Below are 22032 nucleotides of genomic sequence, written 5' to 3' on the forward strand. Positions count from 1 at the left end.
AATTTTGTATCCATCAACCTCAACCCAATTATTATGAAGGAAATAGAACAAGAGAAGAGAAATAAAAGATTCAAAAATTTTAGAGTTGGATTGCCTAAAATCATTACATAGACCATTCCTGGCAGAGCTGGTAATAGAAATCTGATCACAAGTGCCAGTCAGAAAGGAAGCTACAAGGAAAAAAAACAATCTAGTTCGAGTAGATTTCCATAAGTGGAAAACGCAGCTGCATTTTGGGATCTCCACTGGTATTTAGAATGTATCTCTGCCAAAACTTGAGGATACTGCTTGAAGAGGGCTTCATTTTCTCAGAAGCAAAACTGTTATCTGGGCTATAGATTAGAGAGGAATAAACTAGAATGCTAGAAAGCTTAATTGTGCTGAAATTAATAAAAACCATATACCTATAAATTATATATCCTGAAATCTCATCACACTGTAATCAAATAATGTTCTAGTCCTATCTAGCTGACTGATCGATATAGCAGGGAAGATAGAAGGGCAGCTACTAGACAGTAGCAAAAAGAATTGCAAGAGCAATCCCTAGCCTTTGAAAAGTAGGAAGTTTCCTGCAGTAGAAATTATAGAAGGCTTCCATAAGGAGAGGGTGATGGAGGGTCCTCTATCTAATTCCTAACATTTTTGGTAGGGAAGGCTGACATTTGTTGTGTGCCTACCTTTTGCTACTGGTTGTCAGGCAATTATTTAGTCCTTACAACTACCTAGATTTTACTGTAATTTGCTAACATTCACAAACATAGAAAATGGTGTAGAGCATCTATTTCTGAAGGTCAAACTTAAAAAAAAACTGGTTTATACTGCCTGCCCATATTTGGATAAAATATTATTCTTATTTTCCTTTGTGGAATTATCTTCTCTCTCTGCCTGTCCCTTAAATATTGGTATTACTCTGGATTCCCCTTTTTGATGCTTTCTCTCTCTTTCCCAGAGAAATCTCAAGTATCAACACGTTTTTCCTAAAAGCTGGGCTCACACAGCCAACTGTCTTAAACACCTCCACTTGAATAACACACAGGCAACTAACACTCAACAATAACAATAGCAAACATGTACTGAGTGTTTTCTGTGTGCCAGAGTTTATTGTAAACTCCTCCCATGTTTTATCTTATTTAATTCTTCAAATGACAATATGAGGTAAATACTATTATTTCCATTTTATAGATGAAGAATTAGGGCAAAGAGAAGTTATATAATTTTCCCAAAACCAAACTTAATATAAACAACGTTGAATTCATTATCTTTCTACCATCTTTCATATTTCATAAACTAATACAACCCAGCCAGAAATGTATAATAATTTTGAGTTCACTCTCTCCATTACCTGTTCATCTAATCAATTAAGCTATCTTCATCATTTTATTCTTAGTGCCCAGCAGAAAAAAATACTCAGTAAACAGTCATTCAATGAATGAACTTCCTTGATGTATTATATAAAATTTATGGCACATGCTTTTCCCAAAAATTCAGAAAAAATAAGAGTTAGGGTTGGGAGAATTATACAAAGGACGACTTTTTTGTGATAAAGTTAGCTTATATACCACAAACTAGTATTAAAAAGGAGCATAGCAGACTGATTTACCTAGAAGTACAGCCTGGTTTATGAGTAAGAGGTACACATAAAAATGTTACAATTTTACATGAAGGGTACTTTATAGCCACAATAAAAAATGTTGTACACAATCATGGGAATGAAAAAGTATTTTAGGAATAGTTTCTCAAGGAAGATGCAACATTAACAGGAAAAATACTGACTTTCTGAGGACAGGAAAAATAAAAATTAGGACAAACTGTTATAATTTTAAAATTATTTTGAATTATAATATTGTAAAAATGATATAAACATATGAGCAAGGTAATACCCTTAATGGACAAGTGGAAACAATGATTTAATTAGGTAATGCAATTATAATGATTTTATAATTATATAAATTATGGGCAATTTTGTCTTCTTTTTGTGTAATTTCTATTTTGTTTTTTTAATTACATAGCACAAAGAAATATCTGAAGTAATATAATTAGAAAAGAATATAGATCTTTGGCAACTGTCAAGATGGAGATATCTAGCGGGGAGAGTATAGCTTAGCAGTAGAGTGTGTGCAGAGCATGCATGAGGGTCCTGGGTTCAATTCCTAGGACCTCTTTTGAAAAATATAAATAAATAAATAAACCTAATTACCTCTCCCTGCAAAAGAAAAGGTGGGGGGAGATAATATAAGTCAGATCTCAAACTTTAGCTTGCATCAGAACCACTTAGCTTGTTAAAACAAGATTACCTGATCTTACCCCCAGAGTTAGATTCACTAAGTCTGCTATGAAACTTAACTATATTTCTAACAAGCTTGCAGTCACAGTAAATCCTAATGTAACTGGTAGAGGGGCACACTTTGTTTAGGTAATATTTGACTGTGACATGAATCTCAGGTTGTCAACTGATTAATTTTTTGTTCTCATCAAGAGTCTGATGAATTTTGTTTAGCAGTATGCAACTTGGACACATTCCTTTGGCAGAATGTACATGCTTCATTGTATCTGTGATAAACTTACTTTTCAAAAGCAGTTTTATTGAGGTGAAATTAATATACAATAAACTGCACTTAAAGTATAGAATTTGAAATTTTTTGTCACATATGTGACAATCAAAATAATGAACATATACATCACTCACAAAAATGACATTTTTTCATCAAATGGTGCTAAAAGAACTGGACATTCCATGCCAAAAAAAAAATGATTCTAGACACAGATCTTACACCTTCACAAAAATTAACTCAAAATGGATCAGAGACCTAAATGCAAAACACAAAACCACAAAACTCCTAGAAAACAACATGGGAAGAAATCTAGATGACCCTGGGTCTAGTGATGACTTTTTAGATACCACAACAAAGCCACAATCCATGAAAGAAATAATTGATAAGCTGGACTTTATGAAAATTAAAAATCTCCGCTCTGCAAAAGACAATGTAAAGAGAATGAAAAGACAGGCAACAGAGTGGGAGAAAATACTTGCAAAAGACACATCTGATAAAGTACTATTATCCAAAGTATACAAAGAACTCTTAAAACTCAACTATAAGAAACAAACAACTTGATTTAAAAATGGGCCAAAGACTAACAGACACCTTACTGAAAAAGATATACAGATGACAAACAAGCGTATGAAAAGATGCTCCACGTCATTGTCATCAGGGAAATGCAAACTAAAAGAACAATGAAATATCACTACATACCCATTAGAATGGCCAAAATCCACGACATTAACAACACCAAATGCTGGAAAGATTGTGGAGCAACAGAATTCTCATTCATTGCTGGTGGGAAGGCAAAATAGTACAGCCACTTTGGAAGATAGTTTGGCAGTTTCTTACAAAACTAAACATACTCTTAACATACGATCCAGCTATCACATTCCTTGGTATTTTCTCAAAGGAGTTGAAAACTTATGTCCACACAAAAACATGCACACAGATGTTTACAGCAGCTTTATTCATAATTGCCAAACTTGGAAGCACCCAAGATGTCTTTCATTAGGTGAATGAATAAAGTGTGATGCATCCAGACAACAGAATATTACTCAGCCTAAAAAGAAACAAGCTATCAAGCCATGAAAAGACATGGAGGAGTTTTAAATGCATATTACTGAAAAGGCTGCATGCCTTGTGATTCTAATTATATGATGTTCTGGAAAAGACAAAATTATGGGAACAGTAAAAAGATCAGGGGCTGCCAGCGGGTACAGGTGGGGGAGATGAATAGGTGGAGCACAGAGTATTTTTAGGGCAGTGAAAATACTCTGTACGATAAAATATAATGGGTGCATGTTATTATACATTTGTCCAAACCCACAGAAGGTATAACATGAAGAATGAACTCAAAGGTAAACTATAAAGAGTGGTAATAATGTGTCCATGTAGGTACATCCATTGTAACAAATGTGTCACTCTGGTGGGGGATGTTGATAGTGGGGGAGGCTATATGCATGTGTTGGGGCAAAGCATTTAATCTGTATCTCTCAATTTTTCTGTGAACCTAAAACTACTCTAACAAAATAAAATCTTTAATTAAAAAATAGCAATATTAGGGTAAACATTATAAATGTTTAAAAAATTTTTCTTTGTCCCTCTTTATAACATTTTCCTCATGCCTCTGCCCATTCCCCCATGTAATTACTTATTTGCTTTCTATCACCCTAGATTAATTTGCATTTTCTAGAATTTTATATAAACGGAATTACACAGCATGTACTCTTTCGTCTAACTTTTCACTCAGCATAATTATTTTGAGATTTAGACATGTGGTGTGTCAACAGTTCATTCCTTTTTATTGCTGAATATTATTTCATTGTATAAATATACATTTGACCTTTGAACATCGTGGGGCTTAGGAGTGTTAACCCCTATGCAGTTAAAAAAATATGAGTATAACTTTACACTTGGCAACCACAGATAGCACAGTACTCTAGTATGTATTTATTGGAAGAAATATGCATATAAGTAGACTCACACAGTTTAAATCTGTTGTGTTGAAGGGTCAACTGTGCTACAATTTGTTGATTCATCCACCTGTTAAAAGGCAATTGAGTTGTTTCCTTTTCTGACTATTACAAATAAAGCTACCATGAACTCACGTACAAGTTTTATATAGATATATGCTTTCATTTCTCATGGGTAAATACTTAGTAATGGACAGGGTCATAGGACAGGTTTATCCTTTTTAGAAAATGCTAAAATGTTTTCAAAGTGTTTGCATCATTCTAGGGTCACACCAGCAATCTATGATAGTTCCAGTTGCTCCACATTCTTGCCTACATTTGGTATGGCTATGTTTTAGTATTTATATATTCTAATAGGTTTACAGTGGTATCTCACTATGTTTTTTGTGCATTTCCCTAATTAATAATGTTGACTAACTTTTCATGTGCCTATTTTCCTTCTACATATCTTCTTTTGGGAACTGTCTTAAAATCTTTTGCCAATTGTTTTCTAACTTTATTTTATTCGGGGATGTTTGTTTTATTATTTAGTTTTAAAGCTTCTCTATATATTCTGGTTTCAAGATTATTATCAGATGTGATTTATACATATTTTTCCCTAGACTGTGGGTTATCATTTCACTCTCTTAACAATTTCTTCAAAAAAGAGTAAGTTCTTAATTTTGATGAAATAATTTTTATCAGCCTTTTCTTTTATGGATCATGTTTTTGGTATCATATTTAAGAAATATCTACCTAAGCCAAAGTCACAAGGATTTTATCCTATGTCTTCTTCTAAAAGATTTATAGATTTAGGTTTTATATTTAGGTCTATGATTCATTTTGAGTTAATTTTGTATACAGTGGAAGTAATGAGTCAAAGTCCATTTTTGTGCATATGCAGATCCAATTCTTTCAGTACTATTTGTTGAAAAGACTACCTTTTCTCCACTGCGTTGCCTTTGTACTTCTGTCAGAAAAAATCAGTTCATCATACACTATGGGTCTAGTTATGGACTCTATTCTGTTCCATTCACCTATATGTCTATTCTTTAGCTATTAGCACACTATCATGTTTACTGTAGTTCTATACGAAGTCTTTGAATTATGTAATACAAATACTCCAACTTTGGGTTTTTTTTTTAAAGTTGTATTAGCATTTCCATCTAAATTTTAGAATCAGCTTTTTAATTTCTATAAGAAAAGCAAGAGTGTTCATTGAACCTATAGATGAACTGAGAGAACTGGGATCTTAGCAATACTGAGTCTTCTAATCCTTGAACATGATACGTCTTCATTAATTCAAGTTTTCTTCTCTCCGTAATATTTTTGTAGTTTTCAGTGCACTGGACTTGCACAGTTTTGTCTAATTTAATCCTATGTATTTCAAATTTTTGATGCTCTTGCAAAAGGCATTTTTCATAATTTCAATTTCCTAATTTTCAGTATTAGCATATAGAAATATAGCTGTTTTTTGTTTATTGATCTTATCTTATTGGTTTTGTTTATCTGTGATCTTTCTAAACTCAGAAGTTTTTGGACCATTTTACTATTATTCATCTGCAAGAAAAGAGAGAGTTTTGCTTCCTCCTTTCCAGTCTGGATGATTTTCCTTTTCTTTTTCTTGTCTTACTGCACTGGCAATGTTGAATAGAAATGGTAAGAGCAGACATGTTCCTGATCTTAGAAGAAAGGAATGTAAATCTTCTGCCACTGAATATAATATTAACTAGAGGGGTTTGGTAGGTGCCTCTTAAGATCAAGGAAATCCATTCTATTCCTAGTTTGTTGAGAGTTTTTATAAGAAATGGGTGATGAATTTCAGTAAATACTTTCTCTGCATCCATTGAGATAATTATATGGTGGGCTTATTTATGTTTAAACCTTTTTAGCCTTTTAATATGGTAAATTACAATTTTTGATTTTCAAATGTTAAACCAACCATGTATTCCTGGCATAAACCCTTCTTGCTAAGAAAACATTATCCACTTTATATGCCATGGGATCTGACTTGCTAAAATTTTGTTCCTCAATTCTGCATCTATGTTAATGAACTATAGTTTTCTGATTTTGTAATTTTGTCTTTGTCTGATTTGGGTATTAGGGCATATCTGTTTCATAAAATTAGTTGGTCATCAGTCCTTACCCCTCTATTTTCTGAGTTTATGAAAGATTAATATGGTCTCTTACATTAATGTTTCATACAACTCACCAGTGAAAACTTCCGGGCTGGAATTTTTATATGTGCATGGGAAGGGTTTGATAATTCAACTTCCTTAGCAGATAATAGGGCTACTCATAATTTTTGTTTCATTTAGTTAGTTTTAGGTAATGTGTGTTTCTCAAGTTATTTGTCCAACTTTCAGTCTTCTCCTTTTAGCTATTGAAAGCCCATCTGGTAAACTGCTCTCTCTTACATCTTGCTTTTCAAATCTAGGTTTACATCCCTTTTTTTTTTTTTACAGTTTCCATTGCTCTGTTGTGATTCTCTATCTGTTCCATTATAAGCAGAGTTCCCTTTAAATCAACAAGTATATTTATCCTATATGCTTTAAATCTCTGTCTAAAAATTCTAACTTCTGTGTTATTGCAAACTTAGTTTTCATTGATTGGTCTTCTTGACTACGGGTCACTTTTACTTGTTACTTCTCATGTCTAGGAAGTTTTAATTGCATACTGGACTCTAGTTAATATGCAGACATTCCAGATTTTTTTTTAAATCCTTTGAAAAGTACTGAACTTTTGTTTTAGGAAATAGTTAACTCGGCTGAACTAACACTTAAAACTCTATTTTCCTTTCAGTGGACAGCAGTTAAATCTATGTTCAGTTATTGCAGACTTTCAGCTGTTCCTTTTTGCTGAGTTGTACGAATCCTCCCTTATACTTATAAAGTTCAGGATTCAATCAAGGATTTGGGTGGCATTTAAAAGCAGATTTTTAGGCTTCCCTTCCATGGTTCCCTCCATTCCAGCATATCCCTCATCACTTTCCAGCTATTCTGGCATCCTCAATTCTGTTCTCTGACTTTTCAAGTCACTAAAACTGTGGTTTTTCTGTCTGGGTTTTAGCCATCCTTTGCCACGCAGACTGAAGGGCATCCCAGGAAAAAAAGCCACATAAATGCAAACTTATCCAATGTACTTCCTTTTTTTAAAAGGTAGAATCCTTTCTACTTTTTTTCCTGCTTTGGTCACTTTCCTATGTTATTAAATAGCTGTTATATTTTGTCCAGTGTTTACTTCTTATCTCAAGAAGAGTTACTCTAATAAAAGTCATTCCACTAACATTAGAAATTAATCCCTCTTGGTCTTTTTACCACTACAGAGAGTGCCTTTACTATAAAACTATTCTCTTCAAACTAATGTTATTCAAACAGGGGTTCTGTATAACACTACTCAATTACTATTAATAGGTGTTCTGTTAGAAGGAAAGTGAGTTAAATGGTTAACAAGAGCTTGGAAATATAGCACTGCAAAACAAATAGGTTTCTTTAAATCCAGGATTTTAAACATCTTTAATATGCTAGTGTACCTTCTATACACCTAAATGGAATACACTATTGAGATATTGTCCCAAACTTTTTCATATATAATTAGTAGCATTCACTGATTCATTCAAAAATATTTACTGAGCTCCAAAGAGTGGAGACTAGAGTATGATCATCTTTTTCCCAAGACAATTCTTTTTAGGCCACAATTCACTATCCCTTTTTAGTCTTCTAATTTCAGCGTCAATCACTGACTCATAGTGGCTAGGTTTAAGCTATTTAATCTTCACTAATACTTACTTTGTGATCATCATATCAATACAATAGGGATGCTGTTGTAGGAGAAGTGAAATGAAAATAGAGATGCACCAATCATTAACTTAACTTACACGGATTAGATAAAAATACGTAAAATTGACTAGTATGGTATCTAGCACAGATTAGTAGCCTGATAAATGTTTGGTTCCTCCTTAAGTGTTTTTGCCTTCTTTTGCCGATTAACTCAGTGATTTCAACAAGATCCATCAGAAATTGGCAGACTACAACTCTCAGGCCAAATGCAGTCAGAAGCATGTTTGGTATAGTCAAAGAACTAAGAATTTTTTTTAACACCTTTAAAGGGCTATTTTTAAAAAAGGAGAGAAAAAATATGTGGCAGAGACTTTATGTGGCCCACAAAGCCTAAAATATTTACTATATAGCTTTCACAGAGAATGTTTGCTGATACCTGAGATACAGTCTAATCTTTAGACCAATCTAAAATAAGCAGTATAAAAAATTCTTTTTATTTATGTAGATACTGACGTAGAAGCCCTGTTTTTTTTTTTAAATAAACTGCTATTTTATTGATTTTCGAAGTATTCAAAGGCTCATCTCGCATCTTACCTTTTCTCCTTTTATACCAGTACAGTCACATTTTGATCCTGGAGAACATCCATAGCAAGCCTATAAGGAAGATAAAGAGGGAAGAAAATCATTAAATATGAACCTGAAAACCAGACTCTGACTTACATCTCAACTGAATTCAAGTCATCATTACAATCCAAACTTGTAAAAACAACTACCAGAAAAATATCTGAAAGGATATATACTAAATTGCAAACAATGGTTACCTCTGGGGAACCTTTCATCTTTTATCGTATACATTTCTGTTTGAAATTTTCACAATAAGCAAATGTAATTTTTATAATTTTAAAGTGAAAAATCTTTTACAAAGACATAAAAAATGAAAAAAAAACCCCACACAACTTCCCTGAAATATGTTTTACAGCTGTTAGGAACTCCTTTTCTTCTCCTAACATCACCTACAAGAAATTACCTCTCAATCTATATTAGCAAAGACCTTGGCAACTAGCCAAGGATGCCTGCCACTTGAAGTCCATTGCTTCTCTGCATTCATGAGCAATCACAGAGCATGAAGTACATAATTCTATATTTTACCACCTTTCTTTTCTTTGCTTCCACTCTTTCACCACTAGATGCTCAGTATCTAACAGTTCCAGGCTTTACCCCAAATACTGTTCCCACAGCCTAGATGGTCTAAATAGCCACTTTTAACAAGTTCATTCATTTGTATTAGGAACTGAGGTCCTGAAGACTCAAAAATATCCTCCTCTAAAATAAGAACCTATAGGACAAGAAGACAATAGATGACTTCTGCCATCCAGAACTATCCTTTACTCTGGCATGAAGCTTAACTGCTTAAGAAAACAAATAGTAATTAGTTTAACATATGTAGATAACTCAGCATTTACTTACAATAAGGAGTTATGCTTCTCATCAAAAAATAGAAACTTTTGAATATGAAAATGAATGTGTATATCCATGTATGACTGAAGCATTGTGCTGTACACCAGAAATTGACACAACACTGTAAACTGCCTATACCTCAATAAAAAAAAATAAACACCAGGTTAAAAAAAATAGAAACTTTTATGTGAGGTAATTACCAATTAATGTTTACCAATGTTCAGCCTTGGGAGCCTATAACTTAAAATGTACCTTAGCCTCCTTCCCAACATTCCATGCTTTCCTTTACTCCAATTACTACCAGAGTACCTTCCCCAGTCTTTATCAAGCTACTAACCTCATTCTTTTAGTTAGAATTCCTAACCCACTTACCTACAATCTGAAGCAATCCTCAAGCTGAAACTCCTTTTCCCAACTATAAGAGCAAATAATAATGGCTTGATGTTGGAAGAAATCTCTCATTCACAATGCAAAAGGTTGTTCATGTAAAAGATGTGCATTTGACATTTCTAATTAAAAATCTGTTATGCAGCCATTATTTATTATACAGAGATGATTAGATTATACACTCTAGTTTTAGTATTACACATCAACTACATTACAGGTTAAATAAACTTATTCAGACTTACTCATCAAACATGAACTGAGCATGATTAGAGGGAAGAAAACTTGTTAGGCACTAAAAATGAATAAGAAACAGTTCCTTCCAACATATATAACTAATACAATACCTACTGCTCACTTGTTATGTGCCAGCCACTATATTATGTTAAGTGCACGCAGAGATACTAAGACAGCGCATCATTGCTCTCTAATGGGAAGAATAATCCCATACACAAAAATTACATTACAGTATGTTAGGAATAGAGGTTAATTTAAGATATATAGTAGTTTTGTGCAAACATGAATTCTAGATTCCAAAATATAACTTACACATTTTAGAAGATGCTGCTTCATGAAAATGGTTATATTAGAGTATGTATATTATCAATACTCAATTACATGCATTAATGCAGGAGTAAAGGATGGTGATAATCCAAAATGGCTGTAAATCTGAGAATTAACATTTGGCTGTGATATACATCTGCACTTTACATATAAATATATTTGCATAGTTTTTGTGTTGTTAGTAAAAGATGGTACAACCTTCCATTTTCATGTTTCATTAAGAGTTGTACCTTTTTATGTAGGTACTGTATGTTTTCTGTATGTTGGAATATGTATATATAAAATACTGTATGTGATCACTTATATGTGGAATCTAAAAAGTAAAACAAACTAGTGAATATATAAAAAAAGAAACAGACTCATAGACATAGAAAACAAATCAGTGGTTATCAGTGGAGAGATAGAAGGGGAAAGGCAAGATATGGGTAGGGGATTAAAGGGTACAAACTAATATGTACAAAGTAAATAAGCTACAAGGATATATTGTACAGCACAGGGAATATACCCAATATTTTATAATAATTATAAATGGAGAATAATCTTTAAAAATTGTGATTTATTATGTTGTAGACCTGAAACATATAATATTACAGATCAACTATATCTCAATTAAAAAAAGAAAAAAGAATTTTAAAAACAAATCAAGCTTTTAAAAAATACAAATTAAGTTCCTGGAAATAATGCAAAGTGATAGCCTAACAGGATTTCATCAATATGGAGAAAATACTGTGTGATTCATACTTACAATTGTATTTCTAACTTTTCAGTATCCAACAATATCCTCTAATTCCTAACAATTTATAAACAAACAATAAAAATTTTAAATAACCTTGCGTGTCATTTAAAAAGTGATTTTACACAAAGTTTTTTGAAAAATTAGTAATTTCATCTTTTTGCACTTTTTTATTACTTAACATGTAGTTATAATTTAGAGAGGTCACTACTTAAAACATTTGGTAATTACAGAAAACTCTGCATTCAATTTGAAATTTTAAATTATACTCTATTTATTCCACTTAGGTTGTGATAATGACTTTGGTACTCAGTTCAAAAAAAAACAAAAACAAAAAAGAAGGCAACTGTAATACACATACCAAGCACTAGATGCCACTTTCCATACAGTTATAACCATTATGCCCACAAGGAAATAGCCCCAAATATGGTATCTGTTTAATGGAGCAACTTGTTTTTTACCAACATCTACTAATACTGAATAGGTACTTAATAACCACCAAGCACAAAGTTTGGGCTATGAGTTATACAAAAAAATGGGTGCTGCCTTTAAGGAACTTGCAGTCTACCAAAAACAAAACAAAACAAAACAAACTAGGCCCAAACAAATGAAGATAACATTTAAATGTAGTGGAATAATAATAAAGCAAACAATGGTAAGAAAAAGAGCTCTAAGATATAAGAAATACATCCTGAGTTTACCTCAGGAACTGATTCATTAGATGACTATGGATAAGTCCTTCCCATATCCCAGGGCTCAGGTTCTTCTTTGTTAACATGAGGTAGACATTATGATATCTTTAGGTAGCTTCCAGCTTTTACAGCCTGTGATTCAGAAGGATTTACCAAGTAAAAATGACTTGTATAACCAATAATTGCTATCAAACTTAAGAGAGTTCCCTTGAGCCTACAAGTGTTCATAATGGCTCTATAGAGAGGTAAATAACTCCACTTCAGTTTTTTAAAATGAGTAGAAAGATACCTAAAGGGAAAATGGCCATACTAAGCAATAAGATTAAAACACAATTTTTTCTGGCCAAAGAGTCAGGTAAAAAAACATTAAATATACCAGTCTAATAGACTTCTGAAGTCCATTTGAAAAAAGTACAGAAGGAGATTAGTCAAAAAAAAAAACAACTTTCAAAAACTGTGGAAAAACAGATTCTACAAAGTCATTGAAAACTGTTAAAGCAAGAACACTGATGCAACAACAGTAATGTTTAAACTTTTTAGTGTGGGGAAAAATAATAAAGAAGTAAGTAAATAAGATTTGTTTCTCATGTAAATAAAATACATCATAAAGATACAATAATTAAAACAGTGTGGTATTGTTCAAAGGATAGGCAGCTCAATGAAGCAAAAAACAAAGGCCAGAAACATATCTACACACACACACACACACACACACTTTACTGTATGACAAAAGTTACCATATCAAATAGATGTGCAAATAATGTATTGTTCAACATATGGTGCTAGGACAAGTATAGAAAACAATGTTTGCACCTCAGGCTCCTACAATTAAACAAAAAATACCAGAGATGAAACTAAAAGTACAAATAAAAGCAAACTTCTCTATGTATTCAGACCACTTAAAGAAACTCACAAAAATTCATATACTAGGACCACATCCTAAAGATTTTGTTTCAGTAAGCTTGAGGCTGGCTACCAGACCTGAAATTTTAGCAAATATCTCTAGGAGATTCTGATTCAGGGGTTCTAAGATATACACTACAAAATAATGACATAGAGAAATTAGAAATATTCCAATAACATGGCAAGTTAGTTATTCAGACTGAAATGTCTGCTTAAAAAAACTTGTATGCTTGAAAAAATATAAAAATAACTTAAAAGCATCAAACAGAAGCAGAAGATAATTTATCAAGCCAAAATCTACTGAGGGAGGGGGGAAAGAGTAAATTCATCAATGAAACTACTTTTGCCCTAAGGGCATTTACCAAACTTGGTGAATTTGAGATTCTTGTTTTACAGTGTAAAGGAGTAGTACCACATAAGAGTACCCTTTAATCCTACTCACAGGGAATTTTAAGAAAAAAATATCTTGGCTCTCAGCAGAGAAGTAGAGGGGGAAAAGATCCTTTAGAAACTATAATGACAAGCTGAGTCTCATACAGACTTGCAATCCAAATTAGCGATTGGCTGGGTGACCTCCTAATATCAAAGTGCAAATTTGTTTAGAGTGGAATCAAACTGTTTTGACCTCCCAGAGGCTGGGCAGAAATACATGTAAATCCTATGCAGAAGAGCATGCTTTCATATTAAACTTCAAAGAATTCCAAAAAATAATTTTTAAAAGGAAAATAAGCTATCCTATTCAAAACTCACTAGGCATACAGGAAACAAAATACCATGAGCAACAACCAGGAGAAATACCTGATAGCAGAAACTATTCAGCAAAGTTTTCAAATATTAGAATTACTAGACACAAAATATAAAGTTACATATTTTTACATGTATGAAAGATTTTTTTTAATTTGAAGAATAAAGGGACCAGAAAAATTTTTTAAAAGTAATATAGCTGAATTGAAATACAATATTAATTCTAGAAGTAAAAATGATGAAATTTAAAACTCATTGGATGGCTTCACAGCAAACTAGATACAGCGGAAGAGACTTAGTAAAGTTAAAACACTTGGCAAAGTGAAAAGGAATTACTTATAATGTAGAACAGAGATAAAACATATAGGAAACATGAAAGAATAATTAAGAGACATGGAAGAAAGAGTGAAGAAGTATACCAAATAGATAATTTACATGGTTACAGAAGAACTAAGGTCTAAAATACAAAATAGGAATGAAGAGGGGGGAAAGCAGTAAATTTTTGGTTGAATTTAGTTAAAATTTACTATAAAACACAATTTTAAAAATAGGTGCAGGGTTAAAAAATGAATACTAAAAGAAAAACAGTGATAATACAATGTAAATGGGAGAGGATGAGTGATGTGAAAGTATTCTAAGGTCCTTGCAATTGTGTAAAAAACAACCATAGACATCGATTACTTTAGACTTTGATAGGCATAAGCATACAACCTAGGAATTCTAACTTCTATGATAAACCTTAAAAGAAGAAAAGTGAGGTATTCATTCTGAACTAGTAGAGGGGGACAATACTCAATAAGTCCAAAAGAAGGCAAAAGACAGAGACACACAGAGATAGAAAGTGCTAACTTAGAAAAGACAATGCAAATAAAAGAAATATATCAGTAATTACATTAAGCACAGTTAAATGTAAAATAAGACAGCATGAGGAAATAATCACACAAATTTGGAATATGGTACATTACGCAAAGACAAATAGCATGGACTCCTCAAAGTCAATGTCATGCCATGGGAGAGATGACTTTGTAAATGACAGTTTGAGGAACTCTGTGAACCATCTCCTTAAGAAAACAACAATAGTGAAATTTAGAAAAAAAATTAAGCCTCTGGATATTGCCTGATGAACCTACAGCAAATGAAGAAACTTTTATTCAACAAAATTTACTAAATCTCAGTATGAACAGCAAGAATCTATGGCATTTTATCCATGATATACTCCCTTCCCTTCTCCCTCCACTGATCAGCTTGACAAAAGCTCCATACAAGGTGGGAGCAGACATGAACCCAGAGCTCCTTCTCCCTCCAGCTCACAGTTAAGCACTATTGGGCCTGCTTTACAAAAAACACTAAAGGAAATTGTTCATGCAAAAAACAAGCGAACTTAAACAGTAACTGAATACACACACACACACACAAAAGGGTGGTGGTAAACATAACTTTGCAATTGTAAAAAGCAGTACAAGTGCATAGTTCTGTATCTTACTTCTCTTAAGTGACTTAAAAACTGATTATGTAAAACATATGGGTATACTGGCACTGGTGGGCTTATAATATATAGAAGTGTAACATATTTGACAATAACATAACAAAGAAGGTTGTGGAAGCAAACTACTAAAACAAGAAATTTATAACACATAATAATTTGCGTTCATTGGAACAAAAGAACCAGAAATGTCATACAAGAAGTTCAATATAACAAATTATAAATATATACTTCCTCTCTTTGCCTTTCTCAGCTTCTTTAAAGTCATAAAGTTACATAACATTCTAATTCTAATTACAACAGTGTATTTTTTAGTTTGTCACATACATAGATAGATATAATATGTGTAACAATAAATAAACTGTAACAGAGCTCATAGGAGTAATATTTCTATATTTTACTGAAATTAAGTTGCTGCTGTATCTTAAGTAGATTCTAATAGGTTATGTCCATGGTAAGACCTAGAGCAACCACTAAGAAACCAACTAAAAAAAAGCAGTGAAGAAAATCATTAATTATAGTATTTAACTAGAAAATATTCACTCAATGAAAAGGTCATAAAGGAGGAATAGAAGAACAACAAAATGCATGAGAAATATAGAAAACAAAAAGTAAAATGGCAGACAAAAATCCAATTATATCAATAACAACACAGAATGTGAATGGATTAAATAAGCCAATCAAAAATTCAGAGATTTTCAGACTATATAAAAAGCAAGATCCAATGATGTCTACAGGAGAAAGTATTAAATTAAAATATACAAAAAGGTTGAAAGTAAAAGAATGGAAACAATACAATCATGCAAACAGCAACAGAAATGGACTGAAGTTTCTCCTCTGCACAAATTCATATATTGAAATCCTAATCCCATTGTTATGGCGTTTAGAGGTGAGGCTTTGGGGAGGTAATTATATTATAAGTGTGTGGCCCTCATGAGTAGGAATAGTGGCCTTATAAAGAAAAGCCCTCTATGCCACACAAGGATACGAGGGGAAGTCAGCAGTCTGAAACCTGGAAGTGAGCTCTCACCAGAACCCAACCATGCTGGCAGCCTGCTATCAAAATTCCACCCTCCAGAACTGTGAGAAATATATTTCTGTTGCTTATAATCCACCGAACTTGTGGTATTTTGTGATAGCAGCACAAACTGACTAAGATAGCAACCGTAAGAAACCTGGAGTGGATATACTAATAACAGACAAAATATCTAATAAAACAAAAATATTACTAGTGCTAAAGAAGGACATTTTATAATGATAAAAGAGTCAATTCTTCAGAAAGATACAATATAAACATAGGTGCACCTAACGACAGAGCCCCAAAATACATGAAAGAAAAACTGACTGAAGTGAGAAATAGACAACTCAACAATAGATGGAGACTTCAATATCCTGCTTTCAATAAAGAGTAAAATAGCAAGGAAGAAGATCAATGAGGAAACAGAGGACTTGAACAAAAGTATAAGCCAACTCGACCTAACAGACATCTATTCAACACTGTACCCAACAAGGCATATTTTACATTCTTCTCAAGACAGCACAGACCATTCTCCAGGATAGATCATATGCTAGACCATAAAATAAACCTTAATAAACATGGAAGAATTGAAATAATACAAAGTATGTTTTCCTATGACAATGGAATGAAATTAGAAATCAATAACAGGAAGATATTTGGGATATTCACAAGAATGTAGAAAATAAACAATTTATTTCGAATTGACCTTTGGGTCAAGGGAGAAATCAAAAGGTATATTAGAAATTCATTGAAACAAATGAAAATAAGCTGCAAAATACCAAAACATATGAAATGCATTTAAAGCAGTGCTTAGAGGAATTTTTTTAGTAGTAAATGCCTATATTTAAAAAAAAAGTCTAGTTAATAAACTAACTTTCTACCTTTAGATATGAAAAGAGAACAAACTAACCTAAAGACACTCAACATCATTAGCAATCAGAGAAACGAAGAACAAAACTACAGTGAGATACCACTTCACACATAGCAGGATGGCTGTGATGAAAAAAAATTCCATCTCGTAGAAAAAAACATTTCACCTCATAAGCAAGGACAAACAACAAGTGTTAGCAAGGATTCCAAAGTAACTGGTTCCAAAGAAACTGGAACCCTCATATATTGTTAGTGAGGATACAAAATGGCACAACTGCTCTAGAAAACAGTCTGGTAGTTTCTCAAACATACTATCCAGCAATTCCAAACGTAGGTATAAACTTAAGCAAAACAGAAACAGACATCCACACAAACACATACATGATGTTCATAGTATCATTATCCAGAATTGCCTAAAAAGTATAAGACAATCCAAACGTCCACCAAATGATAGATTGACAAGCAAAATGTAGTATATGCATACAATGGGATATTACTGAGCAACAAAGAGCAATGAAGTACTAGTACGTGCCACGATATGAATGAGCCTTGAAAACATTATACTAAGAAAAGAAGTCAGACACAAATAACCACGTTGCATGATTCTATTCATACAAAATGTCCAAAATTGAGAAACCTAAAGAAACAACAACTAGATTGGTGGTTGCACAGCGCTGGGTAGTTGGGGGGCCATGGGGAGTGATAGCTAAGGGTTGTGGATTTCTTTCGAGGTTGATAAAAATGTTCAAAAGTTGATTTGGGTGATGGCTGCAAAACTCTGTAAATATTCTAAAACCCACCAAATTATGAACTTTAAGTAGATGAACTGTATTATATGTAAATTATCTCTCAAAGAAGCTGTTAAAAATTATTGTCATGGAAAAAAAAAGGTGGGAAAACCATTCTCTCAGGAAATGTGAAGGGTCTGAGATTTTTTTCCCTACTTGGAAGCTAACAGGTTAGCCTGCCATTGTTCCATGGATGCTGGAAGAAAATACAAGGTTTCTGATCAGAGAAAACAGACAACTTATTACTCATAGTAGTAGCCTGGGCTTCCCTGAGGTCCATTTCCCACAGGATGACATGAAGAGGACAAGACAATGCCTTCACATACACATTATTGCCATAGAAAAGAGACTGAGTATTTAGGAAACCTGCATATTTTATAATGGGCAGTAAGTTTGCTTGACCACTGCTCTGAGATTGTGTCTTTATTATACTGGACAGGAAACAAACCTGGCTTTTCCTCTAAAGGGAGATACTGCCTCTATTTTCCAAGTTGTTCACTTTACAAATATCCTTGAAAAGATAGTCCAGAACAAAACACCAGTTTCTCTCCTCTCAAGATGTACAGAGATAGGAGAGATTCATGGAAAATTTTCCAACACATTCCAGATTTTTAAAAACTTAATTCCAGATTTTTTAAACATTTAAAAACGTAAGAAAATAAACAAATGTCATACATAAACAGTTATGAAAGATTTTTAGGACCATAAGGAACATCTGAATATGACTTGAATATTAGATTATACTTTAAAATCATTGTTAAGTTTTTAAAGTGCAGTAATGATGTATTTACATGGTAAATGTCCTTTTCCTTTGGTGAGGCATGAAGCATGCTGAAGTATTTAGGCATATAATGCATCAAGATGTTTGTAAATTACTCTGAAATAGTCTAGCAAAAAACATGCGAATACACACAAACATATACACACAAAATACTTACATAATCATTAAATACATGCACACACAGACACTGAAGAGAAAGAGACATAAAAATATAAAACAAACATGGCAAAATGTTAACGTGTTGAATTTCAAGGGAAAATACACTGGTAATTCATTCAGTTTTCTTCTTTCAGTTCTTTGAAAATATTGTAACTAAAAAATTAGGTTGGTAAGTACATTGATAGAAACACTTAAGAGACAGGTATCCTCAGATTGCAAAAAACTGGGGAAATGGTAACATGTATGCTATTTAGTGAAAGACATTAAAAACATTATGTTACATGGAAAGGTTCAAAGGAAAGATAAAAAAAGCTATATCATACAAATAATGAACAAAGAAAATTGATATACCTATGTTAATTTCAAACAAAATAGACTTTAAGGCAAAAAGTACTACAAAAGATAAACAGTTCACTTCAGAATGATAAAAAGTTTGGTTCACAAGAAATACATTTAAAAATTTATTACAAGTTATTGAGTATAATTCTCTGTGCTATATAGTAGGTCCTTGTTTAACTTTTTATATAGTACCGTTTATATGTTAATCCCAAACTCCTAATTTCCCCCCGACACATACTTTCCCATTTGGTAACCAAAAAAGATATATATCTGAAACTAACACAATGTTGTAAACTAACTATATTTCAATTCTTTAAAATGGTTAAAAATAATTAACAGGGGAAAAAAAGTACCAGATCAAGAAAGAGAAATAGACAAATCCAGAACAGTGGCTGCAAATTTTAAATAATCTCTGATTACTGATAGATAATGTAAACAAAATTATTTGTAAAGATGTAGAAAGATTTGAAGATGATTACAAACTTGTTCTAAGGAGCATAAATAAAACAGTGTACCCATCAAATGTAGAATACAGATTTGTATCAGGCATACCCTAGATATTTATAAAAATTGATCATACACTGGGGTTTAAGGTTAGTCTAAACAAATCTCAAAAGACTGAATTCACACAGAACATACTCTCTGACCACATGAAGTTAAGCTATAACAAATAATTTAAATCTAACCAAAACAGAAGAGGAGGAACGAAGTTAACGTAACCTTGATACCAAACCAAAATGAAACTGAATGTGAAAGGAAAATCACAGGTCAATATTACAAATGAATAAAGACACAAAAATCCTAAGTAAAATATGACAAAGTGGGATTTAACCTAAGCCCTATCCATTGTTGAAAGGGAAAAATAAGTGTGGAAAATGAGAAACAAAAAAAATGTCATTCACAGGTGATATGATTGCATAGATAGAAAATTCAAAAGAATATACAGAGAAATTAGAATTAATAAAGTTTAGCAAAGTTGCTGGGTATAAATCCAAAATATTAAAGTCAATTATATTTTATATACCATCAATACAATAACAAAATTAAAAAAGAGACGACTTACAATGGTGTCCCCAGTGTAGTCTCCCGGGAAAAAGTGAAAAGAACTAGATATGTTGGAGCTTTAAAAAGAACATGCATTTTAACAACAGAAGAAATGGAATTAGAGACTCTGCAGAAAAGATCAACACACATAAAAAAAGAAATATGATCATAGAATTTAACCTGGCTCTATAATAAGCAACATATTCACAATATTCACATATTTAATAATGTAAACATTGCTTATTGATTTAACTGAAAACAGAGTGACTTACTGGGAACAGATGGTGGGAGAGAGTTAACGGTGGTAGCAGAAAGAGCACCTCATCTGTCATAACATAAAGTAAATAGATAATATGTTGATAAAGCAAAAACTACTTGCAAGATTTTGTCCTTAAAGAATTGATTCAGGAAGTCTAAAGGGATGAGGAAAGAAACTGATGTGTTTACTGTCAGCTGTACTTTTAAAACCATATGCATACAATATAATACTATGCCATATTATCATGCAATGGCTAGTTTCATGAGTCTCATAAACTCTTAGAAGACATTAATTTAAATTTAATGTTTCAAAACATAAGTTATCTTTGACCAGGCTACTCTAAACACAAAATCTCCATTTTGGGGGGGAAGGGACAATTCTTGAGCAGTCCAAGGCTAAAAAATTTACATATCTTTGGTTATATCCTTTTATTTAATATCCTGTCACAATCCATAAACAGATCTTGCTATTTCTTCCTAATAAATGCTATCAATAAAAGATTGTTAGCACAGTTGGAAAATGTCTTTAAAATTACCTAATATACCCTCTTGATTTAAAAAGAAATGGAGGGCCAGTCAATGACACAGCCAGAGCTACAATTAGTTTCTTGACTTTTTCAATATTCCAAACTGATTCCGACTTAACTTTCAAATTCTGAGCAAAAGCCAAGATGTTTTGCCAGATTTTCTGATGAGGAAACATTTTCTTTTCACTATCATAAAAGTATTTCTTAAAAAATCAAATTATAGATGAACACATTAATCTGTTTGAAAGCCTTTTTAATCAAAGCAGCAGTTGCAACTTTCTACAAATCCAGAACTAAAAATGAGGAGACTAATTAAAATATGATGACTACAACATGTAATTCACCAATACTAACATAGTTAATGAATTTCCTTGATTAAAAACATTATAATTTTTAAAATAACTAAAGAATACAGATACACTCATTTAGCTTTCAAGATCCTATTTTTTTCCAACAGAGATGGAAGATGGTTGGGGTAAGGAGGTGGAGGGCCTAAGAAAAGTTACCAGGCCGAAGAAGTATGCCAGACTTCAAGGATGCTCATCAACTAATGTTGATCAAAGTGAGGCCAAATATTTAAAGACATCAGTTATCAGACAATGGAGGTATTCTGGCATCAAGTCTGGACAAATTACCAAACGCTTCATTACCAGAAGTACTTCAACCTTAAAAATCCACAGACAAGTTACTCAGATTACCCCTAGTGATTTTACATTTAGGGTGGGGAAGCTATACTTACTCCAGGTAAATTTTTTATTTCCAAGTATTTTTGGATACCATTTGGAAATATGTGAAATGAAGGAGCTTTTTTAAAAATTAGGTTACTAGTAGTCTATAACAAAAAAGAATATGAAAAGAAATATATATATATATGAATCACTATGCTATACACAAGAAATTAATACATTGTAAACCAACTATACTTCAACGAAAAATAAAAATAAAAAATAAATTAAAATTTTAAAAAATAGGTTACTAGATGCTTTTAATGACATTTGTGTAAATGAGATTTTTAC

General features: G+C 32.4%; 1 protein-coding gene across 1 annotated transcript in view; it reads right to left on the reverse strand.

Annotated features, from left to right (window-relative positions):
• COL4A5 (collagen type IV alpha 5 chain) overlaps positions 1–22032 on the reverse strand; it is a 188191-nt gene that overhangs the window by 107344 nt on the left and 58815 nt on the right. Inside the window, exon 2 of the mRNA XM_006215198.4 lies at positions 8866–8925. Coding sequence (XP_006215260.1) covers positions 8866–8925 — 60 coding nt within the window. The remainder of the gene's footprint in view (positions 1–8865; positions 8926–22032) is intronic.

Source organism: Vicugna pacos, chromosome X (genome assembly GCF_048564905.1).
Source record: "Vicugna pacos chromosome X, VicPac4, whole genome shotgun sequence".
Classification (NCBI taxonomy): domain Eukaryota; kingdom Metazoa; phylum Chordata; class Mammalia; order Artiodactyla; family Camelidae; genus Vicugna; species Vicugna pacos.